We start from the raw sequence: 16,710 nt of genomic DNA on the forward strand, positions 1-16,710 counted from the left end.
TCCACTGAGGGCCCTTGTAGGCAGAAGGGCTGCACTGCAGCCAGCATCCTCACAGTCTACAAGTTTGTGCTTTTACCTACTTTGAGAGGAGGCATCAACAGAGAAGGTGAGAAAGTGGTAACTTTTCTGCAAAATTCTACCCACAGAAAAAGCAGGTGGAAGTGATTGCACAAATTTCAGAGAGAAAGTGAAGGTGTTCTTATGCTTTGAGAAAAGTCTGAAAGTTAAAATTCTGTAATCTGTTGGAAAAAGGATGCTGGGCTTGATGGAACAAAAAAATAAATAGCTTTGAAAATTGTCTTCTTCATATCACTGTGCAGCACAATTCCCTTTTTCTCTCTGATGCCAGCTTTAACTCAAGTCACTTTCCTCAATCAAATTTATGTAGCGAAAGGATGAGGAGGAATTGTAGCTTATCCATCTGGCACAGAATTAAGAACATAAGAAATTGCCATACTGGGTCAGACCAAGGGTCCATCAAGCCCAGCATCCTGTTTCCAACAGTGGCCAATCCAAGTCACAAGTACCTGGCAGTACCCAAACACTAAGTATATCCCATGCTACCGATGCTAGTAATAGCAGCGGCTTTTTTTTTAAGTCAACTTGATTACTAGCAGGTAATGGACTTCTCCTCCATGAACTTATCCAACTTATAAACCCAGCTACACTAACTGCACTAACCAATTCATAAATATTTCAGCTTCTGATTTTTAATAAGTAGAAGGAATCATATTCCAAAAAATCTTAGTTCAACCTCCCCATGCATTTCTTTTCAAAAGATGCTGACTTTGCCTACTTCCTGTGCCTTCCTGAATCATTCACCAACTTTGAGAAGTAGAAATGCCTGGTGTCTACCTGTCCCCCTGTCCCAAGGACTTAGCTCTACCATATTTTGTGTGAGATAAGTCTAGCTAAAAGAAAACTGATGACTCTTGCCCTCTTCCATGCCCCCTACCCCCCCAAACAAAATTATCCCCAAACTTTGAAAAGTGGAAATGTCAGATGTCCGTTCCAAGCTTCATACAGTTACACAAAGTGTAACACAGACAGACACTGCACCATTTTTTTTTAGCTTCTCAGTTCTATTGAACTAAGTCTAAAATTAAGTTGGAACAATTTTATTTAGAAAACCAAATCCAACCAAGTGGAAGTTAGACATTTTTCATGTAAAACTGAATTAATCTGTCTGCTGAATTCTGATCATTTGTTTTCTTAGAAGCAGGATCTGGGTTTCATGGACCATTCCAACTGTTTAAAGGCAAAGCAGATTGTTGTCCCCAGCAATCCAAACAAGGCGAATGAGCTGATGGCACCTCGGCGCCGCTTTGATGGGTCTGAAAGCAGAACAAGAAACAATGTTGGAGAACTGCAATGCATTGCCATGGCACAAGAGGCAGAAGTAGGTGCCCATGGTGTGGGTAGGCACCTGCACTCTGCTCATAGGGTAAATGAAAATCTAGGTGTTGCTCCGACAACAGTCGCCAGCAGCAAAATTAAGAATCTCCCAGCCCCTTCATCTTCTCCACTACTGTCTTCTTATCTGCTCCCTCTGCTTTGAACACTTTTGTCCCACCCCTGCCTTATATGGTAAAATATGCCAAACCCTGCCTTGCCTCAGCAACTCCACTTCTTAGAAAGAGAAACATGGCAGAAAAAGACCATATGGTCTATCTGTTCTGCCCATCCACACCAACCATTCAGCTTTATAATCCCTACCAATCCCTCAGAGATCTTCTGTGTTTAGCCCATGCTTTCTTGTCCACCTCCCTACCACCTCCAATGGGAGATTGTTCTATGCATCTACTGTCCCTTCTGTAAAGAAATATTTCTTTACCCCTTTTCATCCTTGTCCCATAATATCTCATTCAGAACCTTCTTTACTTTGAAAGAGACTCACTTTCTGTTGATGGAAACCTTGGAAGTATTTAAATGTCCTTATCATATCTCCCCTGTCCCACCTTTCCTCTAAGCCAGGAATGCATATTTAGATCTTTAAGTCTGTCCCCATCTGCTTTAGAATGAAGACCACTGGCCAACTCCAACTGATTTCCTTTTGAAGGTGCAGTCTCCAGAACTGTATACAGTATTCCAAATGAGATCTCACTAGGGGGTAATATTATCTCCTTTTTTACTGCTGACTATTCCTCTCCCTGTGCAGCCAAGTATCCTTTTGGCTTTTTGCTATCATCTTATCCCACCTGTTTGGCCAATACAATCACCCCCAGATCCTGCTCTTGGTGTTTAGAAATTTCATCCCCTATACTGTACCACTTCCTTAGGTTTTTGTGGCCCAAACGCATGACTCTACATTTTTTTTAGTATTAAATCTTATTACCAAACTCTAGACCAGGTATGGCTAACGCCAGTCCTCAAGAGCCACAAACATCTAATTTTCAGGATATCCATAATGAATATGCATAAGATGGAGGCACTGCACGCAAATCTATTGTATGAAAATCTATCTCATGCATATTCATTATGGATATCCTGAAAACCAGGCCTGTTAGTAGCTGTTGAGAACTGGAATTAGCCACCCCTGCTCTAAACCATTCCTCAAAGCTTCACTAGATCTATCCTCATAGATTCTGCACCTATCTGGCTGCCTACCCTGTTGCAGATTTTGGTATCACCAGCAAAAGACAAACTTTTCCTGACAATCCTTCTGTAATATTGCTCAAGAAAATACTGAAAAGAAACAATCACTGTGGCACACCAGACTGAATTCCATTTACAAATATCCTCGCTGAAATCCAAGTATGTTACATCTAACACTCTCCCCATTCCAACTTTCTGGTCACTCAGTCAAAGAAATTGATCTTATTTATCTGACATGATCTACCTCTGGTAAAATTATGCTGTCATTGGATTCCAGAAACTGCACTATTGTCTGTATTCCATAAACTTATTCACCACAGAGGTCAGGTTTGCAGTTCCTAGCCTCCTCCTTACTTTCACTTTCGTAAAGCAGAACCACAACTGTCTCTCTAGAGCTTAGAACTACTCCCGACTCTAAAGCAGCATTGGAAAGGACAGTCAGCATAGCTGCCAGAACTTCTCCAAATTCCTTAAATACATGTGGATATATCCCATCTAACCTCATCACCTTATCTACTTTAAGTTTGTTTAGCTCCTCACAAACACACTTTTCTAAAAACTGATGAGTTTCCAACCCTATTTGTATTTGTTTTATGAGGTCCTTCTCCTGGTCCTTCCACAGTGAACCCTGAACAGAAATATCTGTTAAGTAATTTTGCTTTTTCCTCATTAGCCTCTACATATTCCTTCCCTTCACCTCTGAGTCTCAAAATGCTACTTTTTCATTTCTTCCTATTACTAATACAGTATATCTAAAGTCTTGTCCTCCCATTTTACTACATGTGCTTTTTTTCTTCTATTTGAATCTTTCCTCTCGACTATTTTCCCTGCTTCTTTTACCTTTTTTCAGATATTACCTCTTTTCCTTTTTCTGCAGTCTCTTGTAGTTTATGAATGCTAACCTTTTCTTTTCCTACCTTTTCAGCTATTTCTTTTAGAGGCCTCTTTTTCCTGTATTTAATTTTCTAACAGAAAAGTTATTTGCCCTTATAATATCTTTTTTCAGTTTTGCTCATTGCTCTTCTACTTGTCCTAGTTTTTCCCATCCAGTTAATGGCTCCTTAAGGTACTCCCCCATTTTAAAAATATTAGTTTTCCTGAAGTCTAGGACTCTAACCTTTGAATGAACCTTCATCAGCTGTGCTCTAATGCACATCATCCTGCATCCCATCTGTATAGCATCTGGGCTTAAATCCCATTCTCATACTGACTTCATACATTTTTAATTTATGCAGATATCCTGCTGTTGGGCTCACCAAGCAAGTCTAACATCTTTGTCTCCTCCCACTCTCTTTGCCATACTTACTACCTTGTCAATCTGCCACTGGTTGCATTTCCTTCCACCTCCCCCCTCACCCTCTGTTCAGCTTGGCTAGCTTTGGCTAGACAAAGATAGGAAAATTGGTTCTTACCTGCTAATTTTCGTTCCTGTAGTACCATGGATCATTCCAGACTCCTGGGTTTATGCATCTGTGCCAGCAGATGGAGACAGAGAAAGTTTAACTGACACTGCTTGATAACCACTGGTGCCACCTGTAGTAGGCAAGCACAAAAACTCACTTGCAAAAACTTGTGTAAAAAAAACAAAACAACAACTTGAAAGCACTTGTTAAAGCTCTGAAGAAAAATTTGCATAGCAGCGGGCGGGCTGTGGAATGATCTGTGGTAATACAGGAACAAAAATTAGCAGGTAAGTACCAATTTTCCTTTCCTTGTACGTACCCGGATCATTCCAGACTCCTGGGATGTACCAAAGCCCCCTACTTGGGGTGGGCCCTGGAGAGTCCCGCTCGCAAAACACTCTCACCGAAAGAATGAGTTTACGGATCCTGAACGTCTAGGCGATAATGTCTCGAAAAAGTATGCAGCAACTTCCATGTAGCCGCCCGACAAATCTTTTGTGGCGACACCAATTGAGCCTCCGCCCACGAGGCTGCTTGCGATCAAGTAGAATGAACCGGTAAACCGTCCGGCAGCTGGCGGCACTTAAGAATATTTATTTATTTGTTTGTTTGTTTTTATATACCGACATTCAAACATGGGTATCACATCGGTTTACATGATAACTTGTGTGATATTGTGACAACAGGTCATATTATTTTTACATTGTAACATTGTAACTTGTAAGAAAAACTGCCTCAACGTACTGCTTTAACATTATAACTATATAATTTTAACAGTATAACTTTATAACTTTAGATGACAAACGCGACTTGAATAACAATTATGACTGCCAACATTATTGTAACTTGAAAAACTGCTTCTATGTATTGCTTTAATCTTAATATTGTGTTCTGTTGTACCTGTATAACATTGAAAATTGAATGAGAAATGCAACTTAATTAACATTGTGACTGCTAGTGTTATTGAGTCAATGAGGACCTGTGGTTTGGGAGTTATGAGTTTTCTAGTGGGTTATGTGCTGGGTTGGAGAGTGGTTGTTTGGGATGGGTCCCAGTGGTGAGGGTTAATTGTTGGCGGGGTAGGCTTTTCGGAAGAGCCAGGTTTTTAGTGCTTTCTTGAAGTTCTGTGCTGAGGGTTCTGTCCGGAGTATTGCTGGTAGTTTGTTCCAAAGTGCGGGCCTGCAATTGATATTGCGCGTTGTCGTGTTGAGGTGAGGTGAGCCTGTTTGATAGAGGGAATGGTAAGTAGTCCAGGGTTTTTAGAGTGCAAGTTTCTTTGAGAGGTATATGGATGAAGGATGTCCTTTAGCCAGTCTGTCTTTTCATTGTTGATGGATTTGTGCATGAGGGTGAGGGCTTTATATTGAATTCTGTGATTATGGGGAGCCAGTGGAGGTCTTTTAGTATAGGGATGATGTGTGAGGAGCGCTTGCTGTTTGTGAGGGATCTGGCTGTCGCATTTTGCAGTAGCTGGAGGGGTTTGAGGGTGGAGGCTGGGAGTCCGAGGAGAATGGAGTTACAATAGTGAAGTTTAGATAGGATGAGGGCCTGGAGTATTGATCGGTAGTCTTGAGTGAGAAGAAGGGGTTTGATTTTTTTGAGGACTTGTAGTTTGAAGTAGCCCTCTTTTAATATTGTATTGATGAAGGTTTTCAGAATGAGCTCAGAGTCTAGTGTGATGCCTAGATCTCTTATAGTTGCGACGATCTGGCTTTTGTTTTGTGTGGATGAATGGTCTTGGATGTTCCATGTAGGGGGGTTGTTAGAGATGTGTAAGATTTCTGTTTTTGTGTGGTTAAGGGTGAGAGATATTTGTGATAGGAGTTTTTGTATTTGAGCTAAGATAGAGTTCCATTGTATGAGGGTGTTCTGTTTTTCGTGGGGAGGAGGATCTGGACGTCATCGGCGTATACAAAATACTGTAGGCCCAATTTGGTGAGGAGTTTGCATAGTGGGAGCATGTAAATGTTGAAGAGGGTGGAGGAAAGTGATGATCCTTGAGGGACTCCATGTGAAAGGGGAAACTGTTTTGATTCTTTGTTGTTGAAGGTGACTTTGTATGTTCTGTTTGTTAGGTAGAAGCTAAACCATTTGATTGTTGTGCCGTTTAGTCCAATCTCACTTAGTCTGGTTAGGAGGGTGTTGTTGTTGATGGTGTCGAATGCGGAGGATATGTCTAGTAGTATAAGGAGGTGGGATTGGCCAGAGTCTAGACCTCTGAGTGCTGAGTCGGCAAGGGCCAGTAGGAGTGTCTCCGTACTGAGGGTTTTCTGAATCCGTGTTGTGATGGGTAGAGTATTTTTTGTGATTCCAAATGATCGGAGATCTGAAGTTAGTAGGATCATTGGTATCAAGGTGAGGTTTTTTTTTATTATTGGTTTGATGATGGCACATTTCAGGACATCGGGGAAGTTTCCTTGCTCTAGTGATATGATGATATCTGCTATGGGTTTGGCTATGATATCTGGAATTAGTTTCAAGGTTGTGATAGGTATGGGGTCGAGAGGGTGTATGGCTGGATTTATTTTTTGTATGATGGTTTTTATCTCGGTGGAGGCTGTGGGTTCAAAGGTGGTCCAGGTGGGGATTGTCGTGAGCTGGGAGGTCTGGATATTCTTGGTGGTTTGGGGGGGGTGGGCGTTATGAGTTTGGAGATTTTGTCCAGCAAGAACTGTGCTAGTTTGTCGCAGGTTATGAAGGCATTCTCGTTGGAGAGTGGGATTTGAATTGGTTGGGTAAGCTTTGTGACGAAGTTGAAGAGGGCTCTTGGGTTGTATTGGTGATAGTGGATTTTCTTTGCATAGTAGTCTCGTTTGGCCTGGTTTATGTCTGTTTTGTAGATGTGAAGTATTGTTCTGTATTTGTCTAGGTAGGTTGGGTTAGGATCTTTTCTCCATTTTGTTTCTGCTTGTTGGAGTATACGTTTGATGTTTTTCAGCTCATGTTTGTACCATGGTGCTTTAAGGGAGTTCCCAGTTTTGATTTCTTTGGTGATGATAGGACATTTTGATTCTGCGATTTCAGCATTTATTTATTTAAAATCTTTTCTATACCGTCGTTAAGCGGTGCCATCACAACGGTTTACAATATGGCACAAAAACTGTGTGTTAGATCCAGTATCTGGAATTCTAAACTCTTAAATAGGTGCCGTTAATTTACTGTAACATAGCTTCATAAAAAATATAATGTGGTGAGTGTTATAAGTCATGTCCAGTTTCCTTTTACTCGGTTATGATATATCGTACTCCTTTATTTTGGTTCTTTGTTGTTTAAAAAGAAAGAATAGTTTTAGAATAAAGTAATGAGAGGCACACACTTAAAGAGACAAGATGTGTGAGTGTGAGCTAGGCTAACTGCAACCAAAAAATTTCCCTGTTTTTTCTGCTCTCAATTCTCTTTGTGGTATGCTTGCTTAAATAGCCATGTTTTTAAACTTTTTTTGAAGGTTTTGATGTTACTTTGTAGTCTGATTTCTAATGGCATATTGTTCCATATTGTGGGTCCTGCTAGAGATAGGGCCCTATACCTTACCTGTGTTAGTCTGGCCGTCTTTACTGAGGGAATAGTTAGCAGTGCTTTGTTTGCTGATCTCAGATTTCTGTAGGGGGTATGGACACATAGGGCTGTGTTCAGCCACTCCGCTTTTTCGTCGTGTATTAATTTATGTATGGTACATAAAGTCTTGAATTATATTCTTTGTTCAATGGGTAACCAGTGTAGTTCTATTAAGGTTTCGGTGATATGGTCTTTTTGCTTTTTCCAGTTAAAATTCTTGCCGCTGTGTTTTGGAGTATCTGTAGTGGTCTTATTGTGGTGTATGGTAGGCCCAGTAGTAGAGCGTTACAGTAGTCAGTACTGGCAAAGATTAAGGCTTGTAGTACTGAGCGGAAGTTGGTGGGTGTCAGTAGTGGTTTTAGTCTTCTCAGAGTCATAAGTTTTGCATATCCTTCTCTTACTTTTAGAGATACATGTTGTTTCATACTTAATTCTGGGTCTATTATCACTCCCAGGTTTCGTACTTTCTCTGCTAGTTGTATTTTTTGGTTGTTTTTTAATGTAATTGGGTTCTGAATTATCGTTAAGTTTTTTCGTTCTAGATGTAAGAATTCGGTTTTCTCTATGTTGATCACTAGTTCCATTTGGTTTAGAAGTTGTTTTATTATATCTAGGTACATGTTTGCTAAGTTTAATGTTTTTTCAATTGTGTCGTCGATTGTAGTATTAACTGAATGTCATCTGCGTAGATATAGTGTGAGATTCCGAGGCCTGCCAGCTGTGGCTGTATTCGCGGTGTTGAGGTTAAGATCTTACAGCGCTGTGGGGAAGGCATCTGCGATGTCTTCACTGGGGCATGGTTTGGGGAATTTGATGTATTTTTTGTTATAGTTGGTTTCTGTGTGGTTGATTTTGAGTTGGAGTGTGGTATGGATCAGTTTGTGGTCAGACCACGGGATGCTGGTTGTTAATCAGAAGGTTGAACTTCCAGCTTTTCCCAATTTGGAAGAATATAAGCTGACCCAATAGCCTCCTTGAGCCACCTAGCAATGGTAGCTTTGGAAGCCTGGAGCCCTTTCTTTGCGCCGCTCCACAAAACAAATAGGTGATCAGATCTCTGAAAGGCATTGGTCATCTCCAGATATCTCAGTAAGGCCCTCCGAACATCCAAATGCCTAAGTTCCCTTGCAAGAGGAGAAGAAGCATCCAAATTGAGAAAAGCTGGAAGTTACGGCGGTTACTACCCCAATCCAAATGTGCCTGATACTTCACTTTCAATGCATATCCAGCATGGCTCTCTGCTTCTACAGCAGGGGAGAAGAAAAAAAAAACCAACAAGAGCTGTACAACATAGTCTAGGTAAAACAAATAAGCATGGGTGTAGCTTGCTTATCGCGGCGGTTACTGCCCCTACTACCCCTAACTAATCAAGCTAGATATTTCACTTGCATGCAGCTCCATCACTGCTCTCTACATTAATGGTGGGGGTGGAAGGGGAATAGAACAAGGAGCTAAGAGGAACAGATAAGAATGAGAGAAAAAATGTGTGAGGCTTGCTGGGCAGACTGGATGGGCCATTCGGTCTTCTTCTGCCGTCATTTTTATGTTTCTATGTTTCTATGTTTCTATGTTTCAACCGTCTGATTAACATGAAAAGCTGAGACCAAATTGTTGCGCCCGTCGGTCCAGGCGGCTGCAACCTTTGCTGCTCACCTTATTTTCCCCAGTAACTCCAAGCCTCGCTAAAACGGCTACATCTGCCTCCACACATCGACCTCCCTGGCGTTCCTGGGACGGCGTGGGTGATCCTGGTCACCATCATCTCGTGTACACGCCTGCCCCCTTCTCGAACACGTCATGGCGGGAACCTCGGGAGCGACCCCTCCACATAACATCACTGCCTACGAGTATAAGAGCTCAGCGGACTTCCTACCTATTCGAGTAGCAAGGACTCCTATCTTGCTCAATTCCTCTACTGAGACGCTTCACCTCGCTTTCCTGCGTTCCAGCTAAGTGACTCAGGTATCTGCTCCTCGGGGGCCTTGCTGCACTCAGGGCTATCCGCTCCTTGGAGAGCCTTCTCTGCGAGCCTCTCTATCTTCAGCCAGTGACTTCTCTCATTGACTATTGGATGACCCATCAGCATTCCTGCCGGGTATCTGCTGCTGCTGCTGCTGTTACTTCGAAGTGAGTATAAGTCCTGAATTCTCATCTCTGCTTTCTCTTGCCTGCACGGATCCTCGGGTTACCCCGCTCTACGGACCACAACCGGATCCTTGGTGCCTGTTACCATCTCCGGCCTACCCTGTGCTGCGGACCACTACTGGAGTCATCTACAGCGAACTACCAAGAGAGTATTCCCTGGGTTACCCCGCTCTGCGGACCACTATCGGAGAATCCATTCCAGGACTTCCTACTCTGGACTTTGCCTATCACCCACTCCTCGGGTGTCTATTGCTGTATAATAAATACTATCTGACTTCTGTGTCTATCACTGCTGAGACTCCGCCTGTCGCGGACAGTCCCCACAGAGCTCCTCCCTGTGAGTGGAGTCAGCTCTCTCCATGACCCAAGGGTTCACAAACAAGTTCAAACATAACAGACTGCTAACTCCATGGACCCAGCTCAGCTCTCAGCCTTACAGGCCTTCACTGGCCTGGCCCAACAGATTTTGGAGCAACAGAGGACTTTGGAGACATTGAGTACCGCATATAATCAGTTGAACACCAGACTGAATACTTCTATATCTGACCAGAATACTTCACCCCCAGTGGTTACTACAGTTCCACTGCCAACTCCTACTCATTTTTCAGGAGACTCCCTGTTGTGTAGGGGCTTTCTAAATCAGTGCTGCATGCACTTCTCCTTACAACTGTTGTACTTTCCCACTGCGGTTGCCAAAACAACATATATTTTGACCTCGTTGGATGGAAAAGCCCTGGCCTGGGCTTCGCCACTATGGGAACGCAATGATCCAATCCTGAATGACCTGCCTGGTTTCCTGGCTCTCTTCAAGTCAGTATTTGATGATCCTGCACACCAGTCTATAGTTGGTTCAGCGCTTCTACACCTCCAACAAGTTACTAGACCACTCTCGGACTATGTGATTGAATTCAAGACTGTCTTCTGAGCTTTTATGGGATTTGGGTTGTTTACGAGCTATCTTCTTAGAAGGACTCAACTCCCGTATAAAAGATGAACTTGCTGCACGTGAATTGCCTGACACTTTGTTCTCTTTTTGACCTCAATGGACGGAAAGACCGCCGTATTCGAGAGCGATCTACTGAGGTAAAACCCCTCAAAAGACACTCCTCTGGAGGTAACCGTTCTCGCTCCATGCTGTCAGCACCAGTCCAGTCTTTACCCAATCCAGAAGAGGAGGAAGAACCCATGCAACTAGGCCGTAGCCACTTAACCGCCAAAGAGATGCGCTTCCGAGAGAAGATGGGCCTCTGCATGTATTGTGGGAAAACTGGCCATGCAGTCCAAACATGTCCCATCTGTCTGGGAAACATGCAGATCTAGGATCCACTGGAGGACTCTTCCTAGGTCTAACTGCACCATCTCCTCCACTGACACTCCCAGTCTCCATCATTTCTGGGCCCCTTGAATTCGCCTCGCAAGTTCTAGTCGATTCTGGTGCAGATGGGAATTTTATCTTGAAAAGACTGGTAGAACACCTACGAATTCCTACCGAACCAGTACCCACACCACTGCTTCTCTCATCAATACACGGTGAACCGTTACCTGGAGACGTGTCGCTCACTACACAACCCATCTGCCTACGCACTGGGTCAGTGCACATGAGACCATCATGTTTCTGATCCTTGAGAAAGCCATTCATCCCATTGTGCTTGGCATCCCATGGTTACAAGACCATTCTCCTCAGTTCAATTAGTCTTCGATGGAACTATCACAGTGGGGCCCTAGCTGCCATGACTCCATTACAGTGTATGGCCGCCACCACCACCATGCTCCCTGAGTTACCGCCCCAGTATGCCTCATTCCAAGATATTTTCTCCAAACAAGCAGCAGATGAACTTCCACCACGACTGTGCAATTAATCTAAAGCCTGACACTGAGCCACCCAAGGGAAGAGTTTACCCACTCATTATCTGAGACTAAGGCCATGTCGACTTATACTCAAGAGAATCTACAGAAAGGATTCATTAGACCCTCTGTCCCCGGCGGGAGCAGGATTCTTTTTTGTCAGCAAGAAGGATGGACCCCTTTGCCCTTGCATTGACTATAGAGGTCTGAACGAGATTACCATCAAGGATCAGTCCTTTACCATTCATTTCAGAGTTGTTTGATCGGCTCCAAGGCGCTAAGATCTTCACGAAGTTGGACTTAAAGGGCGCTTATAACCTTGTCCGTATTCATCAAAGGGACTTGTGGAAAACGGCCTTTAATACTCGTGATGGCCACTTCAAGTATTTAGTTATGCAATTCGGTCTGTGCAATGTCCCGGCCATATTTCAAAATATGATGAACGACATCCTGTGAGACTTATTATATCAGTGTGTGGTCGTTTACTTGGATTACATCCTCATCTTTTCCAGGGGCGTTCAGAGTCACCAAGCAGATGTCGTCAAAGTCTTGCAAAGACTGCGGGATAATCATTTATACGCCAAGCTTGAAAAATGTGCTTTCCAACAGGAGTCCGTTCCTTTCTTAGGGTATTGTGTCCAACAAGGGCTTCCAGATGGACCCCCAGAAGACAAAAAGCATACAAGACTAGCCTCAGCCTACTGGCATTAAAGCTCTCCATCGCTTTCTGGGCTTCATTAATTAGTATCACACATTCATCAAGAACTACTCAACTTTGACTGCGCCACTTACTGCCATGACTAAAAAAGGAGTCAACCCATCACAGTGGTCTCCAGACGCCGTCTCTGCCTTCCAAACCCTAAAGGAAGCATTCCTCAAAAATCCCTGCTTATGTCATCCTGTCCCCCATCGTCCATTCATTGTCGAGGTCGACGCCTCAGATGTCAGCGTTGAAGCACAGTGATACGCATACTCTTCATCCCTGCTCATTTTTCTCCAGACGCTTTTCTCCAGCCGAGGGAAATTACAGCATCAGCGACAAAGAGTTGCTCGCTATCAAGCTTGCCTTCGAGGAGTGGCGCCCCTGGTTAGAAGGTGCTCAACATCAGATAACAGTGCTCACTGATCACAAGAACCTGGAATATTTAGACATGCACAGAGACTCAACCATCGCCAAGCTAGATGGTCTTTATTCTTCAACCGATTTGATTTCTTGCTCAAGTACCGTCCTGCTGAGAAAAATGTTCGGGCGGACGCCCTCTATGCTCCTTTTACACCAAAAGATGTTCCCGACGCATCCCGTCACATCATCCAATCAGAGAAGATAGTTCTGGCTGTTACCCACTCCGTTCCAGCGAGTAAAACAGTGGTTCCTCAAGGCCTATGGAAGAAACTTCCGAGCTCGGCCCATGACTCCCGGCAGCTGGTCATCCTGGACAGGCTCATATGCTTGCCACCCTACAGCGCTTCTATTGGTGGCCGTCTATAAAGGAGGATGTCCAAGCAAACGTCACATCATGCACTACCTGCACCAGGCAAAAGCCTCTCGCCGATCGCCCCTGGGGTCTCCTACAGTCGTTACTTGTTCCAAACGAACCATGGACGCACATCGTGACCGACTTAATCGTTGATTTGCCACCATCTAGCGGGATCAACATGATATGGATCACAGTGGACTGCTTCTCAAAAATGGCGCTCTTCGTGGCTTTACCCGGACTGCCATCTGCCCCAGAACTTGCCAACTGTTCATACGGCATATATTCCGCCTGCATGGAATGCCCAAACACATCGTTTCTGACAGAGGTGTTCAATTCACCGCCAGGTTCTGGAGGGCACTGTGTCGTAAATTCAACATCGCCTTGGACCTGACATCAGCGTATCACCTCCCATCAAATGGGCAAACAGAGAGAATGAATCAGACTCTCAAACAGTTCATTCGTGACTATGTCAACACTAGACAGAGTGATTGGGAAGAACTTTTACCTTGGGCTGAGTTCGCCCTAAGTTCACATCCTGCTGCTGCCACTGGATCTACTCCATTCCAGATTGTATATGGTTGTCAACCTATACCACCACTTCCAATACTTTTGTCAGGTACTTCACCAGCAGCTCAGGCTACAGCTGAAGAGATTCATCATCTTTGGATTCAAACAAAGGATCTTCGACACAAGGCTGGACAACGGGCCAAAAAGCAATATGACACTCATCATCGGGCAGTACCCCAGTTTGAGCCAGGAGACAAGGTATGGCAAAGTACCAAATATCTTCGCGCCTTGCTACATTGGACCCTTCTCTGTCCACCACCGCCTAGGTCCTTTGACCTACAGTTTGAAATTGCCTTCGTCCATGAAGATACCCAATGCTTTCCACATTTCACTTCTGAAGCCTCTCATCCTCTCAGAATTCTCTCGCAAGACTCCAGATCCACAGCCTCTGGAGGCAGAAGAGGGCATCGCTTACAAAGTAGAAGGCATCCTGGATGTTCGTAAAAGAAGCAAGCATTGGGAATACCTAATTTCAGGGGAAGGATATGGACCAGAAGAAAACATCTGGGAACCTGCTGTCACCATCCTTGACAAAGACATGTTACGTCAGTTCCATGTAATTCATCCTAGGAAGCCGAAACCCCCTGGGAGAAGCCCTAAGAAGGGGGGTACTGTTGCGCCTGTCAATCGCAGGTGGCTGCGACCATTGCTGCTCACCTTATTTTCCCCAGTAGCTCCGAGCCTCGCTAAAATGACTGCCTCTGCCTCCACATGCCGACCTCCCTGACGTTCCCGGGATGGCGTGGGCGATCCCGGTCGCCATCTTGTCTCCAGAGTGACCTAGGGCATGCGCGCGCACCTGCCCCCTTCTCGAACACGTCATGGTGGGAACCTCAGGGGCGTCCCCTCCGCATGACATCACTGCCTACGAGCTCACCAGACTTCCTACCTATTTGAGTTAGCAAAATTCCTATCTTGCTCAATTCCTCTACTGAGACGCTTCGCCTCGCTGTCCTGCGTTCCAGCTGAGTGACTCAGGTACCCGCTCCTCGGGGGCCTTGTTGCACTCAGGGCTCTCCACTCCTCAGAAAGCCTTCTGTGAGCCTCTCTATCTTCAGCCAGTGACTTTTCTCATGGATTACTGGACGACCCATCAGCATTCCTGCCGGGTCTCTGCTGCTGCTGTTACTTCGGAGTGAGTACAAGTCTTTAACTCTCATCTCTGCTTTCTTTTGCCTTGTGGACCACTATCAGATCCTCGGTGCCTGTTACCATCTCCTGCCTCCAGCCTACCCCGCGCTGAGGACCTCAACTGGAGTCATCTACAGTAAACTACCAAGACAGAGTATTCCCCGTGTTACCGGAGAATCCATTCCAGGACTTCCTACCCTGGACTTTGCCTATCACCCGCTTCTCGGGTGTCTATTGCTGTATAATAAATACTATCTGACTTCTGTGTCTATCACTGCTGAGACTCCGTCTGTCGTGGAAAGTCCCCACAGGGCTCCTCCCTGTGGGTGGAGTCAGCTTGATCCTCAGCCCAAGGGTTCACAAACAGGTTCAAACATAACACAACTTGGGAAGAAAAGATGGAACCGTCCGTAAGGACTCCCCGGAATCTGAAATCTGTAGGAATGGGTCCCTACAAGATAAAGCCTGCAACTCTGATATTCTCTGCACCGAACAAATGGCTACCAGGAAAACAATCTTCAAATTCAAATCCTTAAGAGTCGCCCTAAGAAGAGGCTCAAAAGGTGGCTGAAAAATCGAGGGGCTTTTGCATTGTGGTGAGACGCCATCAGATCTACATGTGGACAACCCCACTTCTCGCGAATGAGCTACATTGCCAACTCTGACAGTTCCCATTCGCCCGGATCTAGAAAACTGTGACTTAGAAAATTCGCTTGGACATTCTCGTTGCCCACAATATGAGAGGTCAAGTGTGTCTCTGCCCAGATCATTAACTCCTGAGTCTCTTGAGCTACCATCTTGCTCATGGCACTGCCCTGTAGATTGATATACGTCACGATCGTCGCATTGTCAGACAGAATTCTGACTAAACGACCTTGGACCATCAGTAGAAAGGCCAGCAACACTAATCGCACCGCCCTGGTCTCCAAGCGGTTGATAGACCAAGAGCGCACTTCCGGCGACCACATACCCTGAGCCGACTGAAGCTGGCAAACTGCCCCCCCAACCAGACAGACTGTCATCGGTAGTAACAACGATCCAATCCGGTACCTCTAGAGTGACACCCCCCCCCATCCCCCCCCAAGAAGGTGAGACGTTTGGAGCCACCAAGAGAGGCTTTCCCTTGTAGGAACATCCAACGATACCGGCTGATGAAAAAGCTCTGACAGCGGATTGCATTGTGCCAACAGAGCTTTCTGTAATGGTCTCATATGCGCAAAAGCTCAGGGAACCAACTCGAGGATGGAAGCAATGGATCCCAGAACCTGCAAAAAATCCCAAGCTCTGGGCACCCGCAACGCCAATAGACGGTGGATCTGTGACTGCAATTTGTTCGCTCTCTAGTCTGACAAGAACACTTTGCCCATGCTCGTATCCAACCAGGCTCCCAGATACTTGAGACACTGGGTCAGACTGAGCTAGCTCTTGGTGAAATTCACCACCCAGCCCAGCGACTGAAGGAGTTGAATGACCTTCCTGACCGCCAAGTGACAACTGGCCTCCGACTTTGCCCTGATGAGCCAATCGTCGAGATAAGATTGTACCAGAACTTCCTTGCACTGCAAGACCGCCGCCACTACTACCATGATCTTAGTGAAGGTCTGCAGCGCCATGGCTAGGCCGAAAGGAAGGGCCTGAAACTGGAAATGCTGACTGAGGATCATGAACCTCAGATAACACTGGCAATCCCGATGAATGGGGATATGAAGATACGCCTCTGTTAGATCCAAGGAAGCTAGGAATTCCCAACTACGAACTGCGCAATCACCGACCTTAGGGTTTCCATGCGAAATCGTGGGACTTTCAGCGCTGCATTTACTCTTTTTAGGTCTAGAATAGGCCGAAAATGCCCTCCTTTTTGGGAACCATGAAATAAACAGTACCACCCGGTGCCCCTTTCTTCTGGGGGAACCTGCACCACGGCTCCTAAATCCCACAACCTGTCCAAGGTCTCCCAAACTGCGCATCGCTTTGTCAACGAAATGCAAGGG

General features: G+C 45.1%; 1 protein-coding gene across 3 annotated transcripts in view; it reads right to left on the reverse strand.

The window, feature by feature from the left end:
- Positions 1–1,102: 1,102 nt before the first annotated feature.
- MGST3 (microsomal glutathione S-transferase 3) overlaps positions 1,103–16,710 on the reverse strand; it is a 187,236-nt gene continuing 171,628 nt past the window's right edge. For 2 of the 3 annotated variants that reach the window (XM_029618214.1, XM_029618215.1), the window contains one exon: positions 1,103–1,334. In XM_029618214.1, coding sequence (XP_029474074.1) covers positions 1,213–1,334 — 122 coding nt within the window. In that variant the 3' untranslated portion in view covers positions 1,103–1,212. The remainder of the gene's footprint in view (positions 1,335–16,710) is intronic. The other variant, XM_029618212.1, reaches the window with a different exon arrangement.

This window comes from Rhinatrema bivittatum, chromosome 10 (genome assembly GCF_901001135.1).
Source record: "Rhinatrema bivittatum chromosome 10, aRhiBiv1.1, whole genome shotgun sequence".
NCBI lineage: Eukaryota > Metazoa > Chordata > Amphibia > Gymnophiona > Rhinatrematidae > Rhinatrema > Rhinatrema bivittatum.